Source organism: Cyprinus carpio, chromosome B5 (assembly GCF_018340385.1).
Source record: "Cyprinus carpio isolate SPL01 chromosome B5, ASM1834038v1, whole genome shotgun sequence".
NCBI lineage: Eukaryota > Metazoa > Chordata > Actinopteri > Cypriniformes > Cyprinidae > Cyprinus > Cyprinus carpio.
In genome coordinates, this window is record NC_056601.1 from 18,779,713 (window position 1) to 18,795,646 (window position 15,934).

At 37.2% G+C, this 15,934-nt stretch overlaps 1 protein-coding gene across 2 annotated transcripts; it reads left to right on the top strand.

Annotated features, from left to right (window-relative positions):
• Nucleotides 1–1,046: 1,046 nt before the first annotated feature.
• On the top strand, nucleotides 1,047–14,849 carry scarb2a (scavenger receptor class B, member 2a). Of its 2 annotated transcripts, XM_042724704.1 has the most exons (13): nucleotides 1,051–1,987; nucleotides 5,139–5,299; nucleotides 5,938–6,085; nucleotides 6,222–6,416; nucleotides 6,980–7,071; nucleotides 7,699–7,818; nucleotides 7,895–8,073; nucleotides 9,830–9,948; nucleotides 10,297–10,370; nucleotides 10,457–10,508; nucleotides 10,598–10,750; nucleotides 11,272–11,319; nucleotides 11,616–14,849. In XM_042724704.1, the coding sequence occupies exons 1-13, from the start codon at nucleotides 1,865–1,867 to the stop codon at nucleotides 11,745–11,747; spliced, it is 1,596 nt and encodes a 531-aa protein (XP_042580638.1). In that variant the 5' UTR covers nucleotides 1,051–1,864; the 3' UTR covers nucleotides 11,748–14,849. The 2 variants fall into 2 exon arrangements, with proteins under 2 accessions (XP_042580639.1, XP_042580638.1); XM_042724705.1 differs by lacking the exon at nucleotides 11,272–11,319 and having other exon boundaries at nucleotides 1,047–1,987.
• Nucleotides 14,850–15,934: the final 1,085 nt, after the last annotated feature.

The following is a 15,934-nucleotide window of genomic DNA, read 5'->3' on the forward strand; positions in this document are numbered from 1 at the left end:
AATCTCTAAAATTCATGGAATCTTTCCATTAAACAAATAGATTAAAAAAATAATAATAATAATTCTTCACACTAAGAAAAACATGGTTATTTTAAGAACTGTTCACGGAAAGGTTCTTTAAGGAACCCAAAATAGTTCTTTGCTGCAAAAAAAAAAAAAAAAAAAAAACTTTTGGAACCTATATTCTAAAAGTGCAAGTGTGAAATATATTAAAAGAGTGTCCCTGCAAATACTTTGTTGAGTGTCTCTTGTATTAACTCACCATTTTTATCGGCAACATGGCAGCATGCCGTGAGAAAGGCCAATGACCTTGAGGTATGCTGATATCTGTTACACGTAAAGCACAGCAATAAAGTAATTGTCTCTGAGGTATTTTCCAGCCCTTTTAAGGGTTAAAATGGGTACCAATGTTGGTAATTCAGTTTCCTAGGTTACACAGTTCCAGTGATGCATGAATTTAAATCAGAAACTTTGGAAACTACACCCATAACACCCAGTTATTCTGACTCATAAAGTGACAGTAAGCCTCGTGTATTTTAAGATATATCCAAAAAGGTTTTTTTTTTTTTTTTTTTTTTTTTTTACAATTTCAACAAGAAAAAAAAGGGAAATACATATTAAATATGGCCAAACTAGCAGTTGGGGTTAGGATTTAGGGGTAGCCCAGGTAAAATATTTTCAAATTTATCTAATTTTTTTTATAATTAATTATGATAGTGAAAAACAGCTCCAGAAGCTTTATTTTCTGTGATAGTGAGATACCCACTCATGTTCAAAAATAGATGCAGGATGCGAGCAACATCACATTTCCAGCGTGCTTCAGCACTGAGGGCTCCCTTTAAATAAACTCCGCCCCGAAATCAGTCGATCAAATTCGGCATCGCACTTCTGGGCCCTCGGCCAATCACCTTCCTCCGGGGGCGGTCCTAGACGGTGGTCCGGGAAGACGTCATCCAATAGAATCGCGAGCTCCTCGGACAAAAGAGATGCGACAATCATCGCTTACCTTGCGAGCCGCCCATTATTCATGTTCATTCACTAGAGATTTAAGGAGACACGACAGTAGATAGCGGAACTCAAATTAAGACCTAACGGTCTCACGGCTCATGTCTTTTAAAAACACAAAACGTCCCGCTGAGCTGTAACGTCTGTTCCAGCGAATTCGTCAGCGCAGTGTTATTGTTTGAATGACAATTTTGTATATTTTAACCGCGCATATATCTAAATGAAGCACTTTATGTACTATATTAATACATTAAATGCACTGCTAGAGTATTAAGGCTCAGGCTAGATACGAAGTTGTAAACTTTTACAACGAAACATGACTTTTATCTGCCGTTCTGTTGGTTTGCTGTGAGTAAAAACACTTATTTGTCTTTTTCTTAACGTATAATTTCGTCAGGGCAGTAGAAGTGCGCTGCATATTTACGTTTTCGTTCTGACAGGCCCACATAAATCCGTTTTGAAAACCCTTTTAAACTGTGACCTCAGCTCCGAGGGAGGTTTAACACGCCCCTCTCTCCAAAAAGTCTGTTTCTCGTGCATGAGTGGCTCATTTGAATCTAGTGAGAGAGGAGGTGAAGAGCTCCGTTCCTCGGCGTTATTAGAGCTGATAGTCTCTTATCTCCGCATCCGAGACACGCTCCCGCTAATCGCACATCACTGGCACCGTGAACGCTGACTTCCCAATGATAGAAGAGGGAAAGCCTTTCTGCCTTTGAGGCGATCAGACAGAAAACGGAGACATACCTGGAGGTTCTCCAGTAGAAGTTCGGAACGAGAGAAAAAGAGATAGAAAGAAAGAATAGTGTTATTATAGTATTTTTTTTCCTACAGATTAGCCAATTTGAAACAACGTCAAAAAATGACTAGAAGATCTTGTGCCATTTACGCCACCGGGATCGTGTGCGCTCATTTGCTCATTTTGGGAATCGCCCTTCTGGTGGCTCAAGTCTTCCAAACAATGATTCAGGAACGGATAAAAAAGGTAAGTCTTTCATAAAGTGCTTAATTCTACGAAAAGCTCGTGTTCTGCCACAAAGCCGGCTTTTGCAGTGATGCAGAGCCAGTGCTGTGCTACGAGAGGCTTCTGAGCATCACGCGGAGAGTTGCTAATATCACTTGATGTGAAATCATACAACAAACAAGTCTAAATGCTGTCTTAATCTCTTCAATGGTTCTGTACGTGGGAGACAAGTTCCTGTTCTTGCTCGCGGTGAGACCCAGACTACACAATTTCACGGTACCTAGCCTAAAAACCTGTATTGTGGCCGTTTAATGCCCCCTCTTTAGCGTGTAGGTGGTCAAAACATGATATTAAATTACCGTGATGTAAATGTGGGTTTGTTAGTAACCTTGATTAAAGTGGGCTGGTCGCTGTCTGTGACCACGAAGCCTATCATATTGCGGAAAACACCTTTTTCCCCCAGTCCCTCTCTCTTTAATTCACCTCAGCAGTGGTTGTGCTGTCTGTCTGTGAATGAAATGCTTTCCGGTGCAAAATACCGGAGAGTGTATTGCTCTTCTTCAGTGTAAGGGGAAAGGCTGTTCATTCACAGAGCATGTATATGGCAGGGGGAGGTGTGCTATATAATGTGTGCCTGTGGGGGAGGGTCTCAGTCGGTTCTCCTTGGAAAAATACTTGGCATTCTGACCTCCACCCTCAGTATTTTTAACCAAGTGTAGTATTCAGTGTGATTCCCTTAACCTGGTATTCATGGGTGGGTGTTTGTGGTGGTCTGAGGGAGAACTCAACTTTGCTGGATGTTGTACCATTTATTGACAGTTGCTTCAAAGCCTTGTAACTGAGCTTATAAACTGTGCACTTCTCATATTCAGAAAGTCAACTGTGGCACTCAAACATGTCCCGTTTAGCCTTCAGGCTTTAGTTCTCTAGACAAAACAACTTTTTCAAGCCCTCAGGTGATGTGTGTCTTTTGAGTAGGGTGTGGAATGGGTGGCATGTTTAAGGAGTTTGTATGTAGCTCTGAGGCAGTTTTTCTTCAGTGTTTTATCTCTTTTGACAGTTAAAACTTCCTTTGCGTGCTGTTTTCGCAGCAGCTTTTAACTTATTAAAATACAGGCTTTGACATAGGCTTATGAATGTATTCATTGCTTGCTGTGAATTAATGTTTATGGAGTTCGGTACAACATGGTCAGTTGTATAAAATATCATTTCTAGTTGCTGGTACCCTTACAAGCAGAAGACCTGCTCTGGCATCCGCTTTACCGGCATTTTGTAATGTTATACTTCCACGTAAAGGACAAATGATCTCATTATCTAAATACAAACATTTGTTGTTTTTCTTACCTTGGCTGTAGTTGCTTGATCAAGGCTTTTAACATTTTCTAACATAGTTTGATGTCCATTGGGACCTTCAAAGATCTCTCTTCTCAAGGTTGTTGAGCATGCGGTTGTGTGTAGAGGTTAATGCAGTATTTTTTTTTTTTGTAATCATGTTTTAACCTTTTTGATTCATTTTGTATAATTACATTTTTAAGTAATTAGTAATATTCAGAACATATATTCCATTGAATAGCAGTAAGAAAACTAATTGGTTGTAGAGAACGCAATCCTGTACATTACCATTCAAATGTTTGGTGTTAGTACGATTTATTTTACATTGTTACTAAAGATACATTTCAAATATATGCTGGATTTCTATTCATCAAAGAAGCCTGACAAACAATTTCATGGTTTCCACAAACAATATTTAAAAGCACAACAGTTTTCAACATTGATAACAACAATAATAAATTAGCACCAAATCAGCCTATTAGAATGATTTCTGAAGGATCATGTGACACTGAAGACTGCCGTAATGTCTAAAAATATTTTTTAGAATATAATATTTTACAATATAATTGTTTTTACAGCTTTTTTTTTTTTTTTTTTAAAGGAGCCTTGAAGAGTAAAGACTTGCATTAAAAAAAAGCATATTGTTAAGGTGTGGTCTGGTGGTTTTAGCCAATTAAACTTTAATTGGTTGTCTTTAAGCTAAAATGCAAGATCAAAATCATCCTTTTTTTAACCAGGCGTAATTAACAACTGTTGTCAGTATGGGGGTTAAAGAAAATATGCCCTGACAAACCTCCTGAGAAATCCTGAAAGATTAGAAAAGAGAGTCAATGTCTGTGGCGCAACATATTCTTACTTTAAAGAAAAGCTTTAGTCTGATTTCACTACACATGGTTGAACAAGCTGAATAGCCACAGATTTTCTTTAGCGCTCTATACCAGAACTTTACTTTATAGTAAAGCACAGGGTTACTCCTAATGACAGAGATCCCATTCAGAGCTTACATGTGAGAAGAAGAAAAAAAAAAACTCTGTTCAAAAGACAGGTGTACTCCTAAATGATATGACCTGTTTGAACAAATACACCTTTTTGTTATTCTCAGGGTCATAAGAGTGTAAATTAATGTGCGGTTTGTCATGAGTAAATTGGTGATTTGCAGATTATGACACAGATTATATGTAAGACTGATTGAATTTGAACTGCTTTTTTTCAACCTAAGGTGCTTCTTTAACCAGTGATTCTAGCAAATCACTTTCCTGTAAGGACCTTTGAGACGCTGAGGGTCCAATGAAGGGGGGCCGTCTGCTCTGCTACCCTGCTGAAGTCATGACTTTTGATTCCAGATAGTGTTATCTGCATTTCAAGGCAGCATTCTGGAGTAAAACCTTATGGATGTTAAAAGTTTCTCACAAGGAAGTCACCCTTTGGAGCCTCGCTTGTCTATTACTACAAACTTGTGTGCTGTCACGTGTAGTCATGAATAACATTGTTCTGAAATTAGTTTGTTGTGTCAAAATAAACCTTGTTCCTCCGTCTGAGTTCAAATCACGACACTCAAGAAGTGAGAAGTGGGACTGCTGAACCTACTTTCTGATGGAAAATTCAAATAGCAGAGAAACGTGTTTGTGTTGCTCTCGTCATGTGTCGTGGATCGCTGATGTTGATGTTTTTCTTCCCTCTCTGTAACTCTGAATCAGTCAAAACGTCAGTCAGCAGCATTCAGCTTTTGTGTTCTTTCTTCCCTAAATTTGACTGAAACTCAGCTTAAACATTGTTTAACCTCAGCGTTTTCTGGTCCTTTGGTGCTCTCTCTTGACCTCTGACTCTGTTTCATTCACAGGAGATCACACTGGCTGAGAACAGTAGAGTATTGGAGGGCTGGATAAGTCCACCACCACCTGTTTACATGCAGTATTTCTTCTTCAATGTTACCAACCCAGATGAGTTTTTGGCTGGGAAGGAGAAGCCCAAAGTCACTCAGATAGGGCCATATACCTACAGGTGATTTACCATTCTTGAAATATGCTCTGTATTCAGATGTTCATTTTCATGATTCTGGGCCGTCTGAAGTGTTCTGTTTTCTAAACGATACTGTCTGTTGTCAGTAAAAACAAGTTTGGCACCTAAGTCTAGAAATGACTCATGCTTTTAGTAGACAGAAAACAGGAACCGTTTACCTACCCACTTTAAACTAAATGGCAAATATTTATCATTCACTTGTAAAATTGTTAATATTTGCTAATATAATGTGTTTGTTAAAGAAATTAATACATTTATTCATCAAGGAGGATCCATTAAAAAGACCAAAAGTGACAGTAAAGACAGTTCCGTTTCATAAAATGCTGTTCTTTTGAACTTTCTATTCATGGAAAAATCCTGAATTTTTTTTTATTTAAACATTGATAATACTAATTCTTGAGCAGCAAATGATCATGTGACACTGAAGACTAGGATAATCGCTGCTGAAAATTTAGCTTTGCCATCAAAGAAATAAATAACATTTTAATGTATTTTAAATTAGTAATCAGTTTTTTGTTTAAATTGTAGTATTTTACAATATTGCTGTTTTACTGTGTTTTTGATCAAATATATGCAGGCTTGATTGTAAATCTAAATAAAATGCTTCTTTCTATTATCAGGGAATATCGACCCAGGGAAAATGTCACTTTTCTTGAGAATGGGACGAAAATCTTTGCCACAAATCCCAAGAGCTTTGTGTTTCTTCGCAACATGTCATCGGGAGATCCTGAGGTTGACCGTGTGATAACGGTTAACATTCCATTCATTGTAAGAAGGGTTTTGTTTTGCATTGGCAACAAATAATTTTGCATTTAAATTTAGTCTGCCCATAGCATTTGTTAAACTGATTATCTTTAATCCAAATGCAGAGAATTTGTTCTGAATTCTTTCCCTCTTGTTTCAGGCCGTGATGAACGAGTTAAACTCCTACTCCTTCTTTCTGAGGTCTGCTGTGTCTATGTGGATGGGATCCATGGGCATCGAGGTGTTTATGAATCGCACAGTCCATGAGGTCCTTTGGGGTTTTAAAGATCCGCTGCTGTCCAAGCTCCACGCCTTGAGACCAGAAGTGGATGAGCATTTCGGCCTTATGTACAATGTAAGAATCTGCAGTTTCATCATATTCAGTGCTTTAGTCAGTCTAAATGGAGATAAAATATGGTCTAAATAAGTCATATATTTGTGCAACCGACAGCACACACACACACACAAGCTCTATAGCACATATACGATCAGAACAGGATAAGGAAATGATGTTATATCATGACCCTGTCTGTCGTAGACTGCAGATGTTGTCCAGTGTATCAGGCTTGACACAGTGGCCTGGTTTACTCTAATGGCTTTTAGACTTTCTTCAGGGATTATATATATGTATTAGATTTAAGACAGATATTAAATATCTGCAGTTTGTGCAGTTGTAGGTATAACGTCAGTACCTTGAACCAGTAATTAAGCAGTTTACATTAATAAAACATTTAGTCTTTCACTCTGCATTCATATCATGTCCGCCAAACAACCTATTTTTTTTTACTCTTTGATGACTTTCGAGTGATCTTTACCCTCCTGTGACTTATGTGATTATTTTCTGCTAATGGCTGTTAGTAGCACTGCTAATGGCTATAAGTAGCATTATATTAAATTAAATTTATGTGCTGACCACAGAAAAATGGAACCCATGAGGGTGAATTTGTCTTCCACACTGGAGAGAAGAACTACATGGACTATGGCAAGATTGACACGTGGAATGGCATCAGGTACCTCAATGCTTGCGTAATCTGCACTGGCTTACTGACATAGTGAGAATTCTTGCACGCTCACTTGGCATCTGTTCTCCTACCTCAGGAAATTGGGTTAAACACACAGCATGCCTGCATTAGATGCTAGATAAGTCAATATCAAAGTATAAAGTCCTGCGCTTCTCAGTTACCCCATATCCTGATTTCAGTTGACCCATATCCCAATAAATACAACTTCAAATCTCTTCTTTTGGAATAAAAATCTCTAAGGAATAATTGCATATATAAAAAAAAAATTCAGTTTTTTTTTGATGAATAGAAAATTTACAAGAAGCGCATTTATTTTAAACAAATGTCTTGTACAATATAAAGTCCTTTCTAAATAAAAATATTCATTTTTTTTTCTTTTAAAACAGCTATTTTAAATTCTAAGAAAATTTTACAATATTACTGTTTTTACTGTGTTAATCAAATAAATGCTTCGTAAGCATGAGACTTTTGAAATGTCTTTATTCCAAACTTTGGAAATGTAGTGTATATTTTTGGATTAGAATAATGGAGAATTAATTGCGTAATAAACCTTCCTTTTCCATTAGAACCTGTGACAAAAACAATGGTCACATCTATTAATTTTCTCACTCGCAGTCAGATGAACTGGTGGTCGTCTAACCAGAGCAACATGATCAATGGTACCGATGGCAGTGTCTTCCACACCTTCCTGTCCAGGAAAGAGCTCCTCTACATCTTTGCTGCTGATCTATGCCGGTAAGTAACATGTTTTAACACTTACAAGGTACTTGGTTACATGTACATGGTTGCTCACGTTTGTTATTACATGTAGATCCATTCATTTGGGTTACGTGGCTGACAAAGAGGTGAAGGGCATCCCTGCCTTCCGCTTCGCCCCTCCTTCAGATGTTCTCGCTCCCCCAGATGTGAACCCCAGTAACGCTGGCTTCTGTGTGCCTGCTGGGGATTGTCTAGGAAAAGGAGTCCTCAAAGTCAGCGTCTGTCGGCAAGGTAAGCCTGTTTTGAGTCTCACCGCACCTTACCTTCAAGGCCGTCGTGTTTGTTGGAGTAGGTTTTTACAGTGAAAAAGGTGTGGGATGTTTTCAAAAGAAGCAATTTCCATGAAGTGCATGGGGAAACAGGGTGACTATTTAAACATGGGAATTTGTTTAACAAGGTAACGCAGTCTAAGTGTGCTAAAGATTTTGGTGCCCTGAATAGCTGGTCCAGACTGACATTCAACCAAAGCAAACCAAGCATGTGTAAATAGTATTGAATTTCAGGGTTTACCGTTACTGATCGGTGGCCTCGTAACCTGAGTTCAAGTTGAATTGGTCTGCCTTTGTTTGCACACTCTTGGACTATGAAAGGGAAATCAGGGTTCAGCGCTTAATGAATAACTTTTAGTACAGTTTTATGACTCAAGCACTTGATTCACTGTAGTTGTCCTCTGACAGATTACGCTATCTCAGCCTCTATTGTTTCCGCCATAAACTAGTTGGCTAATATTATTATTGAACGAATGTAAACTCTTACATTTATTATCATGTGAGAACTCATGATAGGAAACAGCTGTCGAAATTTTATTAGTCATCATTCCTAGAAGGGTTCATGACTGTTCATTAATAGATATATTTAGTGTTATTAAGGAATGGAATATGGGATATAAATCAGTGATATGGTGCATATTACTCTTAGCTAATGATAGTCTAAGCACCTAATAGTAGTATTTTGTGTTTTTGGTGGGTGTTTTCATGTACTTGCCGTCTTGTCATTGAGTATGTGCCAACAAAAGTTTCATTTTCTGTTAGTGTGCATAAAAAAACCAAAATGTCCCAGAAAATGCCGCAGGGGCGTTATTTTAGGTAATGGAAAATGTCCGAAACTGCAGATTTGCAGTCAAGTGCTCCACTGGGGCCAGTGGTGCGTTTTTACTTGCTTTGCATTCGTCAATCATTTACATGTCTTTATGACTTACAAACATAAGCATTTGCATTTGGAGAAATATATGCTCTATCGTTCAAAAGTGTAAGATTTCTTTTTGTAGAAATGTCTACTTTTATTTGGCATGGACACAAATTGATCAGAAGTGAGAAGTGAAGACATTTACAATATTACAATTGAATATTGTTATTTTATACTTTCCATTCATCAAAGAATCTTGGAACAAAATGAAACACTATTTCCGCAAAAATATCAAGATTTTCAACATTGATTATAATAAAAAAAATGTTTCTTGAGAACCAAAACGCCATATTAGAATGATTTCTGAAGGATCATGTGACATTTTAAGACTGGAAATAAATAACATTTTAAAATATATTTAAATGGAAAACTGTTGTTTAAAATTGTAATAATATTTCACAATATTACTGTCTTTACTGTTTCTTTTATTAAATAAATAAAAGTTTTTTTCAAAATTGTACAGTTGTTTTGCTTTGCCACCATTTTTAAGTGTATGAATTTATAAGTGTCATGGAGTTATGTTATAGTTGTACAGTTTAAATCTTTTTGGTGTGGCCAGGTAAAAATCAAACAAACTGAACTAATGGACTAGTCTGTTGGCCTGAGGCTTGACATGACTTAATCATCTTTATGGTTTAATTGGTCTTTATGACACTCATTATGAAGCAATAGCTGATAAAGAAGTTGTTGCATATTCACCGTAGAGCTTTCCTGGATGGGTGATTTTCAACCACTGATCTGAATAAAAGAACAGCAACTAATGCTTATTGACACCTGTTCCTATTTCCCTTTCACTGTATAGGTGCACCCATTGTTGTGTCATTCCCTCATTTCTACCAAGCCGATGAGAAGTACATCAATGCCATCGACGGAATGAACCCAAATGAGGAAGAACACGAAACATACCTCGACATCAACCCGGTAAGCAGTGCAGACGCTTTGTGATTTTGCTGTTTTACAGCGACAGTACTGACTTGTTAGGGCTCTTGTGGTTTATAATCTCGTACCATGACAGGAAACAATAAGGTGATTCACTCTGATAACCACAAGTACGTGTGAAACTTCACATAACTAACTCTACCTAGAATCCCACTGATTGTTTTTGTAGCATGTCGTGATGGAAAATTGACTCATTAAGTTGGTGTCTGATGAAATCTTCTCATTCCACACTTTGTTTTGGGTGGAACCGAGCAAAGACTAAGTGTATTGTGGTAATTATTGGTTGACTTCCAATAGTAAATTGTCCCGTTTCTTCTTTTTTTTCTGCAGACCACAGGGGTTCCCATTCGTGCCTGTAAGAGAGCTCAGCTCAATGTCATACTGAAGCGAGTCTCTGGCTTCCCGTGAGTAAAAACCTCTCACAAAACAACTAAAGAATGTTCTGGAGTGAAAAAAATTGAAGTCTCATTAGCCTTTTTTTCCTTTTCAGCAAAACAAAGTTCCTGAATGAGACCATTTTCCCCATCATGTATGTCAATGAGGTGAGTTTTTATGTCATCCTTGCTTCCTTTGGAATCTAAATGTTTCTGTTCAGAAAGTTAATTTGGTTTGTTTTCTGCTGAATTTTTAGACGGCAACCATCGACGATGACTCTGCAGCCCAGATGAGGACACTTCTACTGATTGTAACAATTGTGTCCAACTTCCCAGTCATCATTGTGGCACTGGGGGCCATTTTACTTGTGGTCCTAATCTTCCTCGTCTGCAGGAACCGCCAGAGAAAGGTAAAAAATGTATGAGCTTATGAGATTTATATTGCCTAGTTAAGAGTAGAAATGTCATTTGAAGGTCAGCGATACCTATCCGTGGAAAACTATTAATGGAGTAACTGTTAATATTCTTTAGAAATGCCATTATGGAAAAGCCCTTAAAATCCCCTCAAACTCTTCACACCCTAGTCTTGAAAGTCAATTAAATGCCATTCACCTTGACTGCACTAACCCTAGCTTTGATACCCACGCATGCACCTGCATGTGCTTTAGTGCACGTATTATTTTATGAAATGTGTTCTTTTATTATAGTTTTTCTTTGCAATATACAGTAATTATCAGCTGGGTTGGTCAACTATTGTTATGACCTTTAATGAATGGTTGAGTGGGGAAAACATTTGTTTTGCATATTTATACACTAATAATGTTTAAAAGTTCTTTTATAGAATTTATTTTTACTTGAAATCTACCATTGATGCATAATGCTGTTACGTTTTCAGTAACATTTTTCCTCCCCTTTTTTTGTTCCAATTCAGAATGAAGTAAAACGTATTGATTTTACTGAAGCTTTTCATTCTTTTGCTGTAAGTCTTCATTTTCCCTTATACACACATTTTGCTTTAATTTTGTTCAGATTTGCTTGTTGTATTATTGTATTTGGTCATTTTAAGCATTATAACATTTTCAGATGAATATGAATAATATCTCCTGTTTCTGCAAATCATGTTCATTGCTTTGCCTGCATGGTGATAGTAATGTACTTCTGCAGTGTTTCACCGCATTCTATTAGATGTTTAGCTACTTAGTCCATGTGGTACATGATTTAACGTTGACATCTGCATGGTTTGCACATGCTAATGGTTCTGCATGTTCTGTACAGACGGCGAAGGATGAAACTGCTTATACCCAAGTGAGCAACCAAGCGGAGGATTCGCCAGAGAACCGCACCAATCAGCCTTCAAGGAACGGATCTTACATCGCCATGTCGCCAGTAGAGGCGCAAAAGTGTTGATGAAGAGGACTGGTGGAGTCTCACCTGAGGACATCACGTCTATCCTCCACACCCTTTTTTTTATGTTAGTTTTCACTGTGCGATTCTTCTTTGGGGACCAGGCCTCCGCACGCTCACCACCGTTTGCCAAGGGTCACTTATTTGACTCGTGTCTTTTTTGTTTCTTTGAGCATGGCCTTTCAAACTGCCATATCTTCGATCAAAACCTATGTTTACTCAAAGCACCCACTTCAGTTTCAAACAACCGTCTCTGGGTTTCCAGAGGCTTCTGTTGCCTAGTCCCGAGAGGCCTGAAACACACTCTCTTGCCTTTTGAAAACGGATATATGCATTGCATGCTCACAGAGTCCATAGTTCCTGTAGGGTCATAAACCCTTTCAGCATAAGAGAGCTTGAAGGGTTCGCAGCCTGTGCTCTTAAAGTGTTTCAGATCTCTTCCCACACTACTGTATACAGGTCAAAACAGGCAGGCCTTGAACTAACACAGCTCGCCATACATCAAACCCTTTGATAATGAGCAGATAAACTATTGATTTACCTCCTCTTAAGAGTATTAGAGAGCTAAAAGGTCTAATATGCTAACAAAAAACTGGGTCTTATCCAGAACTTGTGTGTGTGTCTGATTGTACATACCAGAATGTGTGTGTGTGTGTGTGTGTGTGTGTGTTTCTGCAGGCATGTCAGTGCTTGCATGTGTTTGTCACACTGTGGTGAACTGCTCTGGTGGGTCACTGTCCACCGTTTTGCACGATGCAGTGTGACATCAAGTGGAAACTAGTGACTTCAGCGGTCCTCTTCATTTCACAGTATCAGAGTCGTTTTTTTCTGATGCCAGAAACATTTCAGTGATGATGGCTGGTCAGACAGTCTCCTTTAAAGCATTGTATTACAGACATCATACTAGCTTTCAGCATTTCATAATGAAAGAACAACAGACGTAGAACACTTACAAGTGAGACTTGAATTGTTCTGCCTTACAAATACTTATGAACACAATGTGATTCTGCTGCATGGTAAAGGAAGGCATAAGATGGAACTAGACGAAATGTCAGACAGATAATGGCCAATCAGTGGCGGACTTTGAACTACACAGCAAAACACGTCTGTTCTGTAATATCGAGAGCACAACTACAGTCCAGCGAACCCACAGTCGAATCAGAGTGGAAGGGGTTGAAGGTCAGCAGGTTTTTAAGGGGTTATTGGTGAAGTTTGCACATTTTTTCTGTGCGTGTTTGGTTTATATTAACCCTCTGTGGCTAAAAGAGACTCTAGCACTTGAATCACTGCTTGTGTCTGTTGAGTTTATTTTTGTGTTGCTTTTTCTGTCCTTGATGTTCCGAGCCTTCGCTATTGCTAAAAATGAATCGAGGCCATATTTTAAATCGACTTGAACAGGATGTGATAGCTGCACACTTTACAAAATATCACTAAAGGTGAATTGTCATATTCGTTTCTATTTGTCTAAATTAATCTTTTTGGTTGCCATAACCCATGAGTGCGTTTCAACTCAAATGTATGGGTAAATCATTCCCATTTTGGTGATGCTTGTTGGAATGATTGATATTTGTTACTTTTATTTGATGTAAACCATCTGTTACTAATTGCGACCGCGGTTTTCGTGGATTGCAGTGCACACTGTTGCGTATTTGCCTGTGCCATGGATTTAGCTTATCTTAAAGATTTAGTGCAAGGTTTAAACTGGAAACACTGTGTATGTGCCGTGTCTTATAAAGCTGTATGAGAACAGAAAAGTGAGGGAAAGTAATTCAAGCTTTAGTGTAATTAACTACCAATCCATTGGAGTGGCTCTTTGAGTTTTGTTGTCAGCGCAGTTAGTATATACGTTGATGTAAAAATGGTCTTTGCTCAGCTCCGTCTGTAAAAGACCAAGCTGGACTATTGTGGTGAGACGTTACATGTGACTTGAGGATGAACGATTTAAGAACCTGAGCCATTTCTATAGTTTCCAGATTCCTTATGGTGACTTTTGCCCCTATATGCTTGACCAAAGATTACATCGGTTTTGTAGATAACTGGTTTGTTTGCTTTCCACACAGATAGCTGTAGTGCCAGCGATTTCCCATTTACAAGAGCATTAGAACCTCGAGGGCAAATTAACAAACATTTTGGGGAAAAAAAGTCACAAAATATTTTCCAGAGCATACTATGTGTGTTTATAATGTGTTTAATACAGCAAAGAACTTAAGATGTATGACGATATGTAAAAAGCAAATTTTATAATGAAGTAAAAAGGTTTTGTAATCAGACAGATGAATATTTATGTATTCATATGTTCAATGGTATGTACATTATCTGAATTTCTAAGGTCTTTTCTTTGGTCTTGTTCATTTCTATTTTTTTTTATTATTTTGTAATATTACAAGTGGGGTCATCAAACACATTTCTGTTTTCTTTTTTTGTTTTCCTTAAGATTTATGAAGTAGCACCAAGTGAATATTGGTCTAAATTCGAGATGGAACGGTGTATGTGGTTGTAAAAACTGTTAACTTGGATGGAGGAAGGCTTGTGTTGTATCTGTGGGGTGTGAGCCTATGTGTAATGATCTCCTGTTATACAACTCTCAAGCTGTCAACACACTGTTTGTCCAACTGGAATAACAAGGGGAAGGCTGAGAGTCTTTGAGTTCCACTTAGGAAGATTGCCATAGTGCCATGTTGGGTACAAGGGAAATTTCCACTTGCAATCTAACCTTTTTTTTTCTTTGACGAATGATGCCCTCTTTCAGGGATGAGCTTTTAGTGCCATACCATCCTTGTTTATTTCACTTGCTTTAGTAGCAAAATGTTTAAGCAGTGTAGCAGTTTTATTTTTTATTTTACATTTTTTGGGGGGCTGGTAAATTCCTCACAACATCTTTGAGGGTGGTTTTAAAAACACTGAACACTTCGTGTCCTCCTGAGATGCACTGCGTTTTTTGCTGCTGAGAATGACAATCCTTATTTCATGTTAGGTGCAAAATAATTTCAAGTAATATTCATTTTTAGTTTTGATAATTTACACTGCACAAATCTTTCTACAATGCTTTTGTAAACATTTTTAGTGTTATTTGCAAAAAAATAAAATAAAATAAAATTGTTGAAATTCTTGTGTCATGTTTCTGCTTTCTTGTCTGGCACATTTACAGACAGAGGACCTCAAGAAATACAAAAGTGGATTTTTTTTTTTTTTTTTTTTTTACACTTTATATAATTAAGTTTCTCATAAAGGCTGCATTTATTTGATCAAAATACATTAAAATTGTAAAACTGTAAAATTATTAAATACTGTGAAATTAGATTTCAATTTTCATATACTGTACATATTTTCAGTAGCTATTACTCCTTTCTTCAGTGGTACATGATGCTTTAATTATTCTAATATGTTGATTTGCTGATCACAAATACTTATTTCAATGTTCAAAATAGTTGCTTGATACATTTGGGGAAACAGTGATTTATTTTTTAATGATTATTTCATGAATAGAAAGTTCAATAGAACAACATTTATTTGAGATAGAAATCTTCTGTAACATACATTTTAAAAAAATCAATCACAAAAAATCTGTAAATATTCTGTAAATAACAACACAAAATAGTTACATGGAAAAATCAGTGTAAATATTCTTTATTAGTGTTTCCCCCAAAACAAAAGCATTTAACAGTAAAGTTTTCAAGCAGGGATTTGGGAACATCAGTGGTCTGGGGTGAAGATACACTACAGTAATACACACACACAAACCTCAGTGTTAAATGCTCGGTTTGGGGAAAACAATAAAGAATATTTATACAGATTTTCAACTATTCTTTGAATCTCTATCAAGCTCCTGAAAGAACAAACCAAAAAGAAAAAGGAAAGTTTTTAAAGACCATATGATTAGTAATTCCCTGTATTCAAAGTCTACTCAAGCCCACGGGGTTTGGAATGAAAATTAGCGAGTACATAATGACAATAATTAATAATATTCATTTATTCATTTCCTCTTTAACGAGGAACAGCATACTCAAATTGTTAAATCAGCAGCATATTTGTCCAAAGTTGAAGAGATTGGTGACATTTCACTGAACCCCAGTTGAAGGACGGTTTTGTTACCCGACGATCTTTTCAAGGTCTTCAAATCAAATGAAATGACGCAACTCTTGTCCCTGTTTCAGTCACTTTAATAACCAATTTTTTAAAAAGGTCTTGGC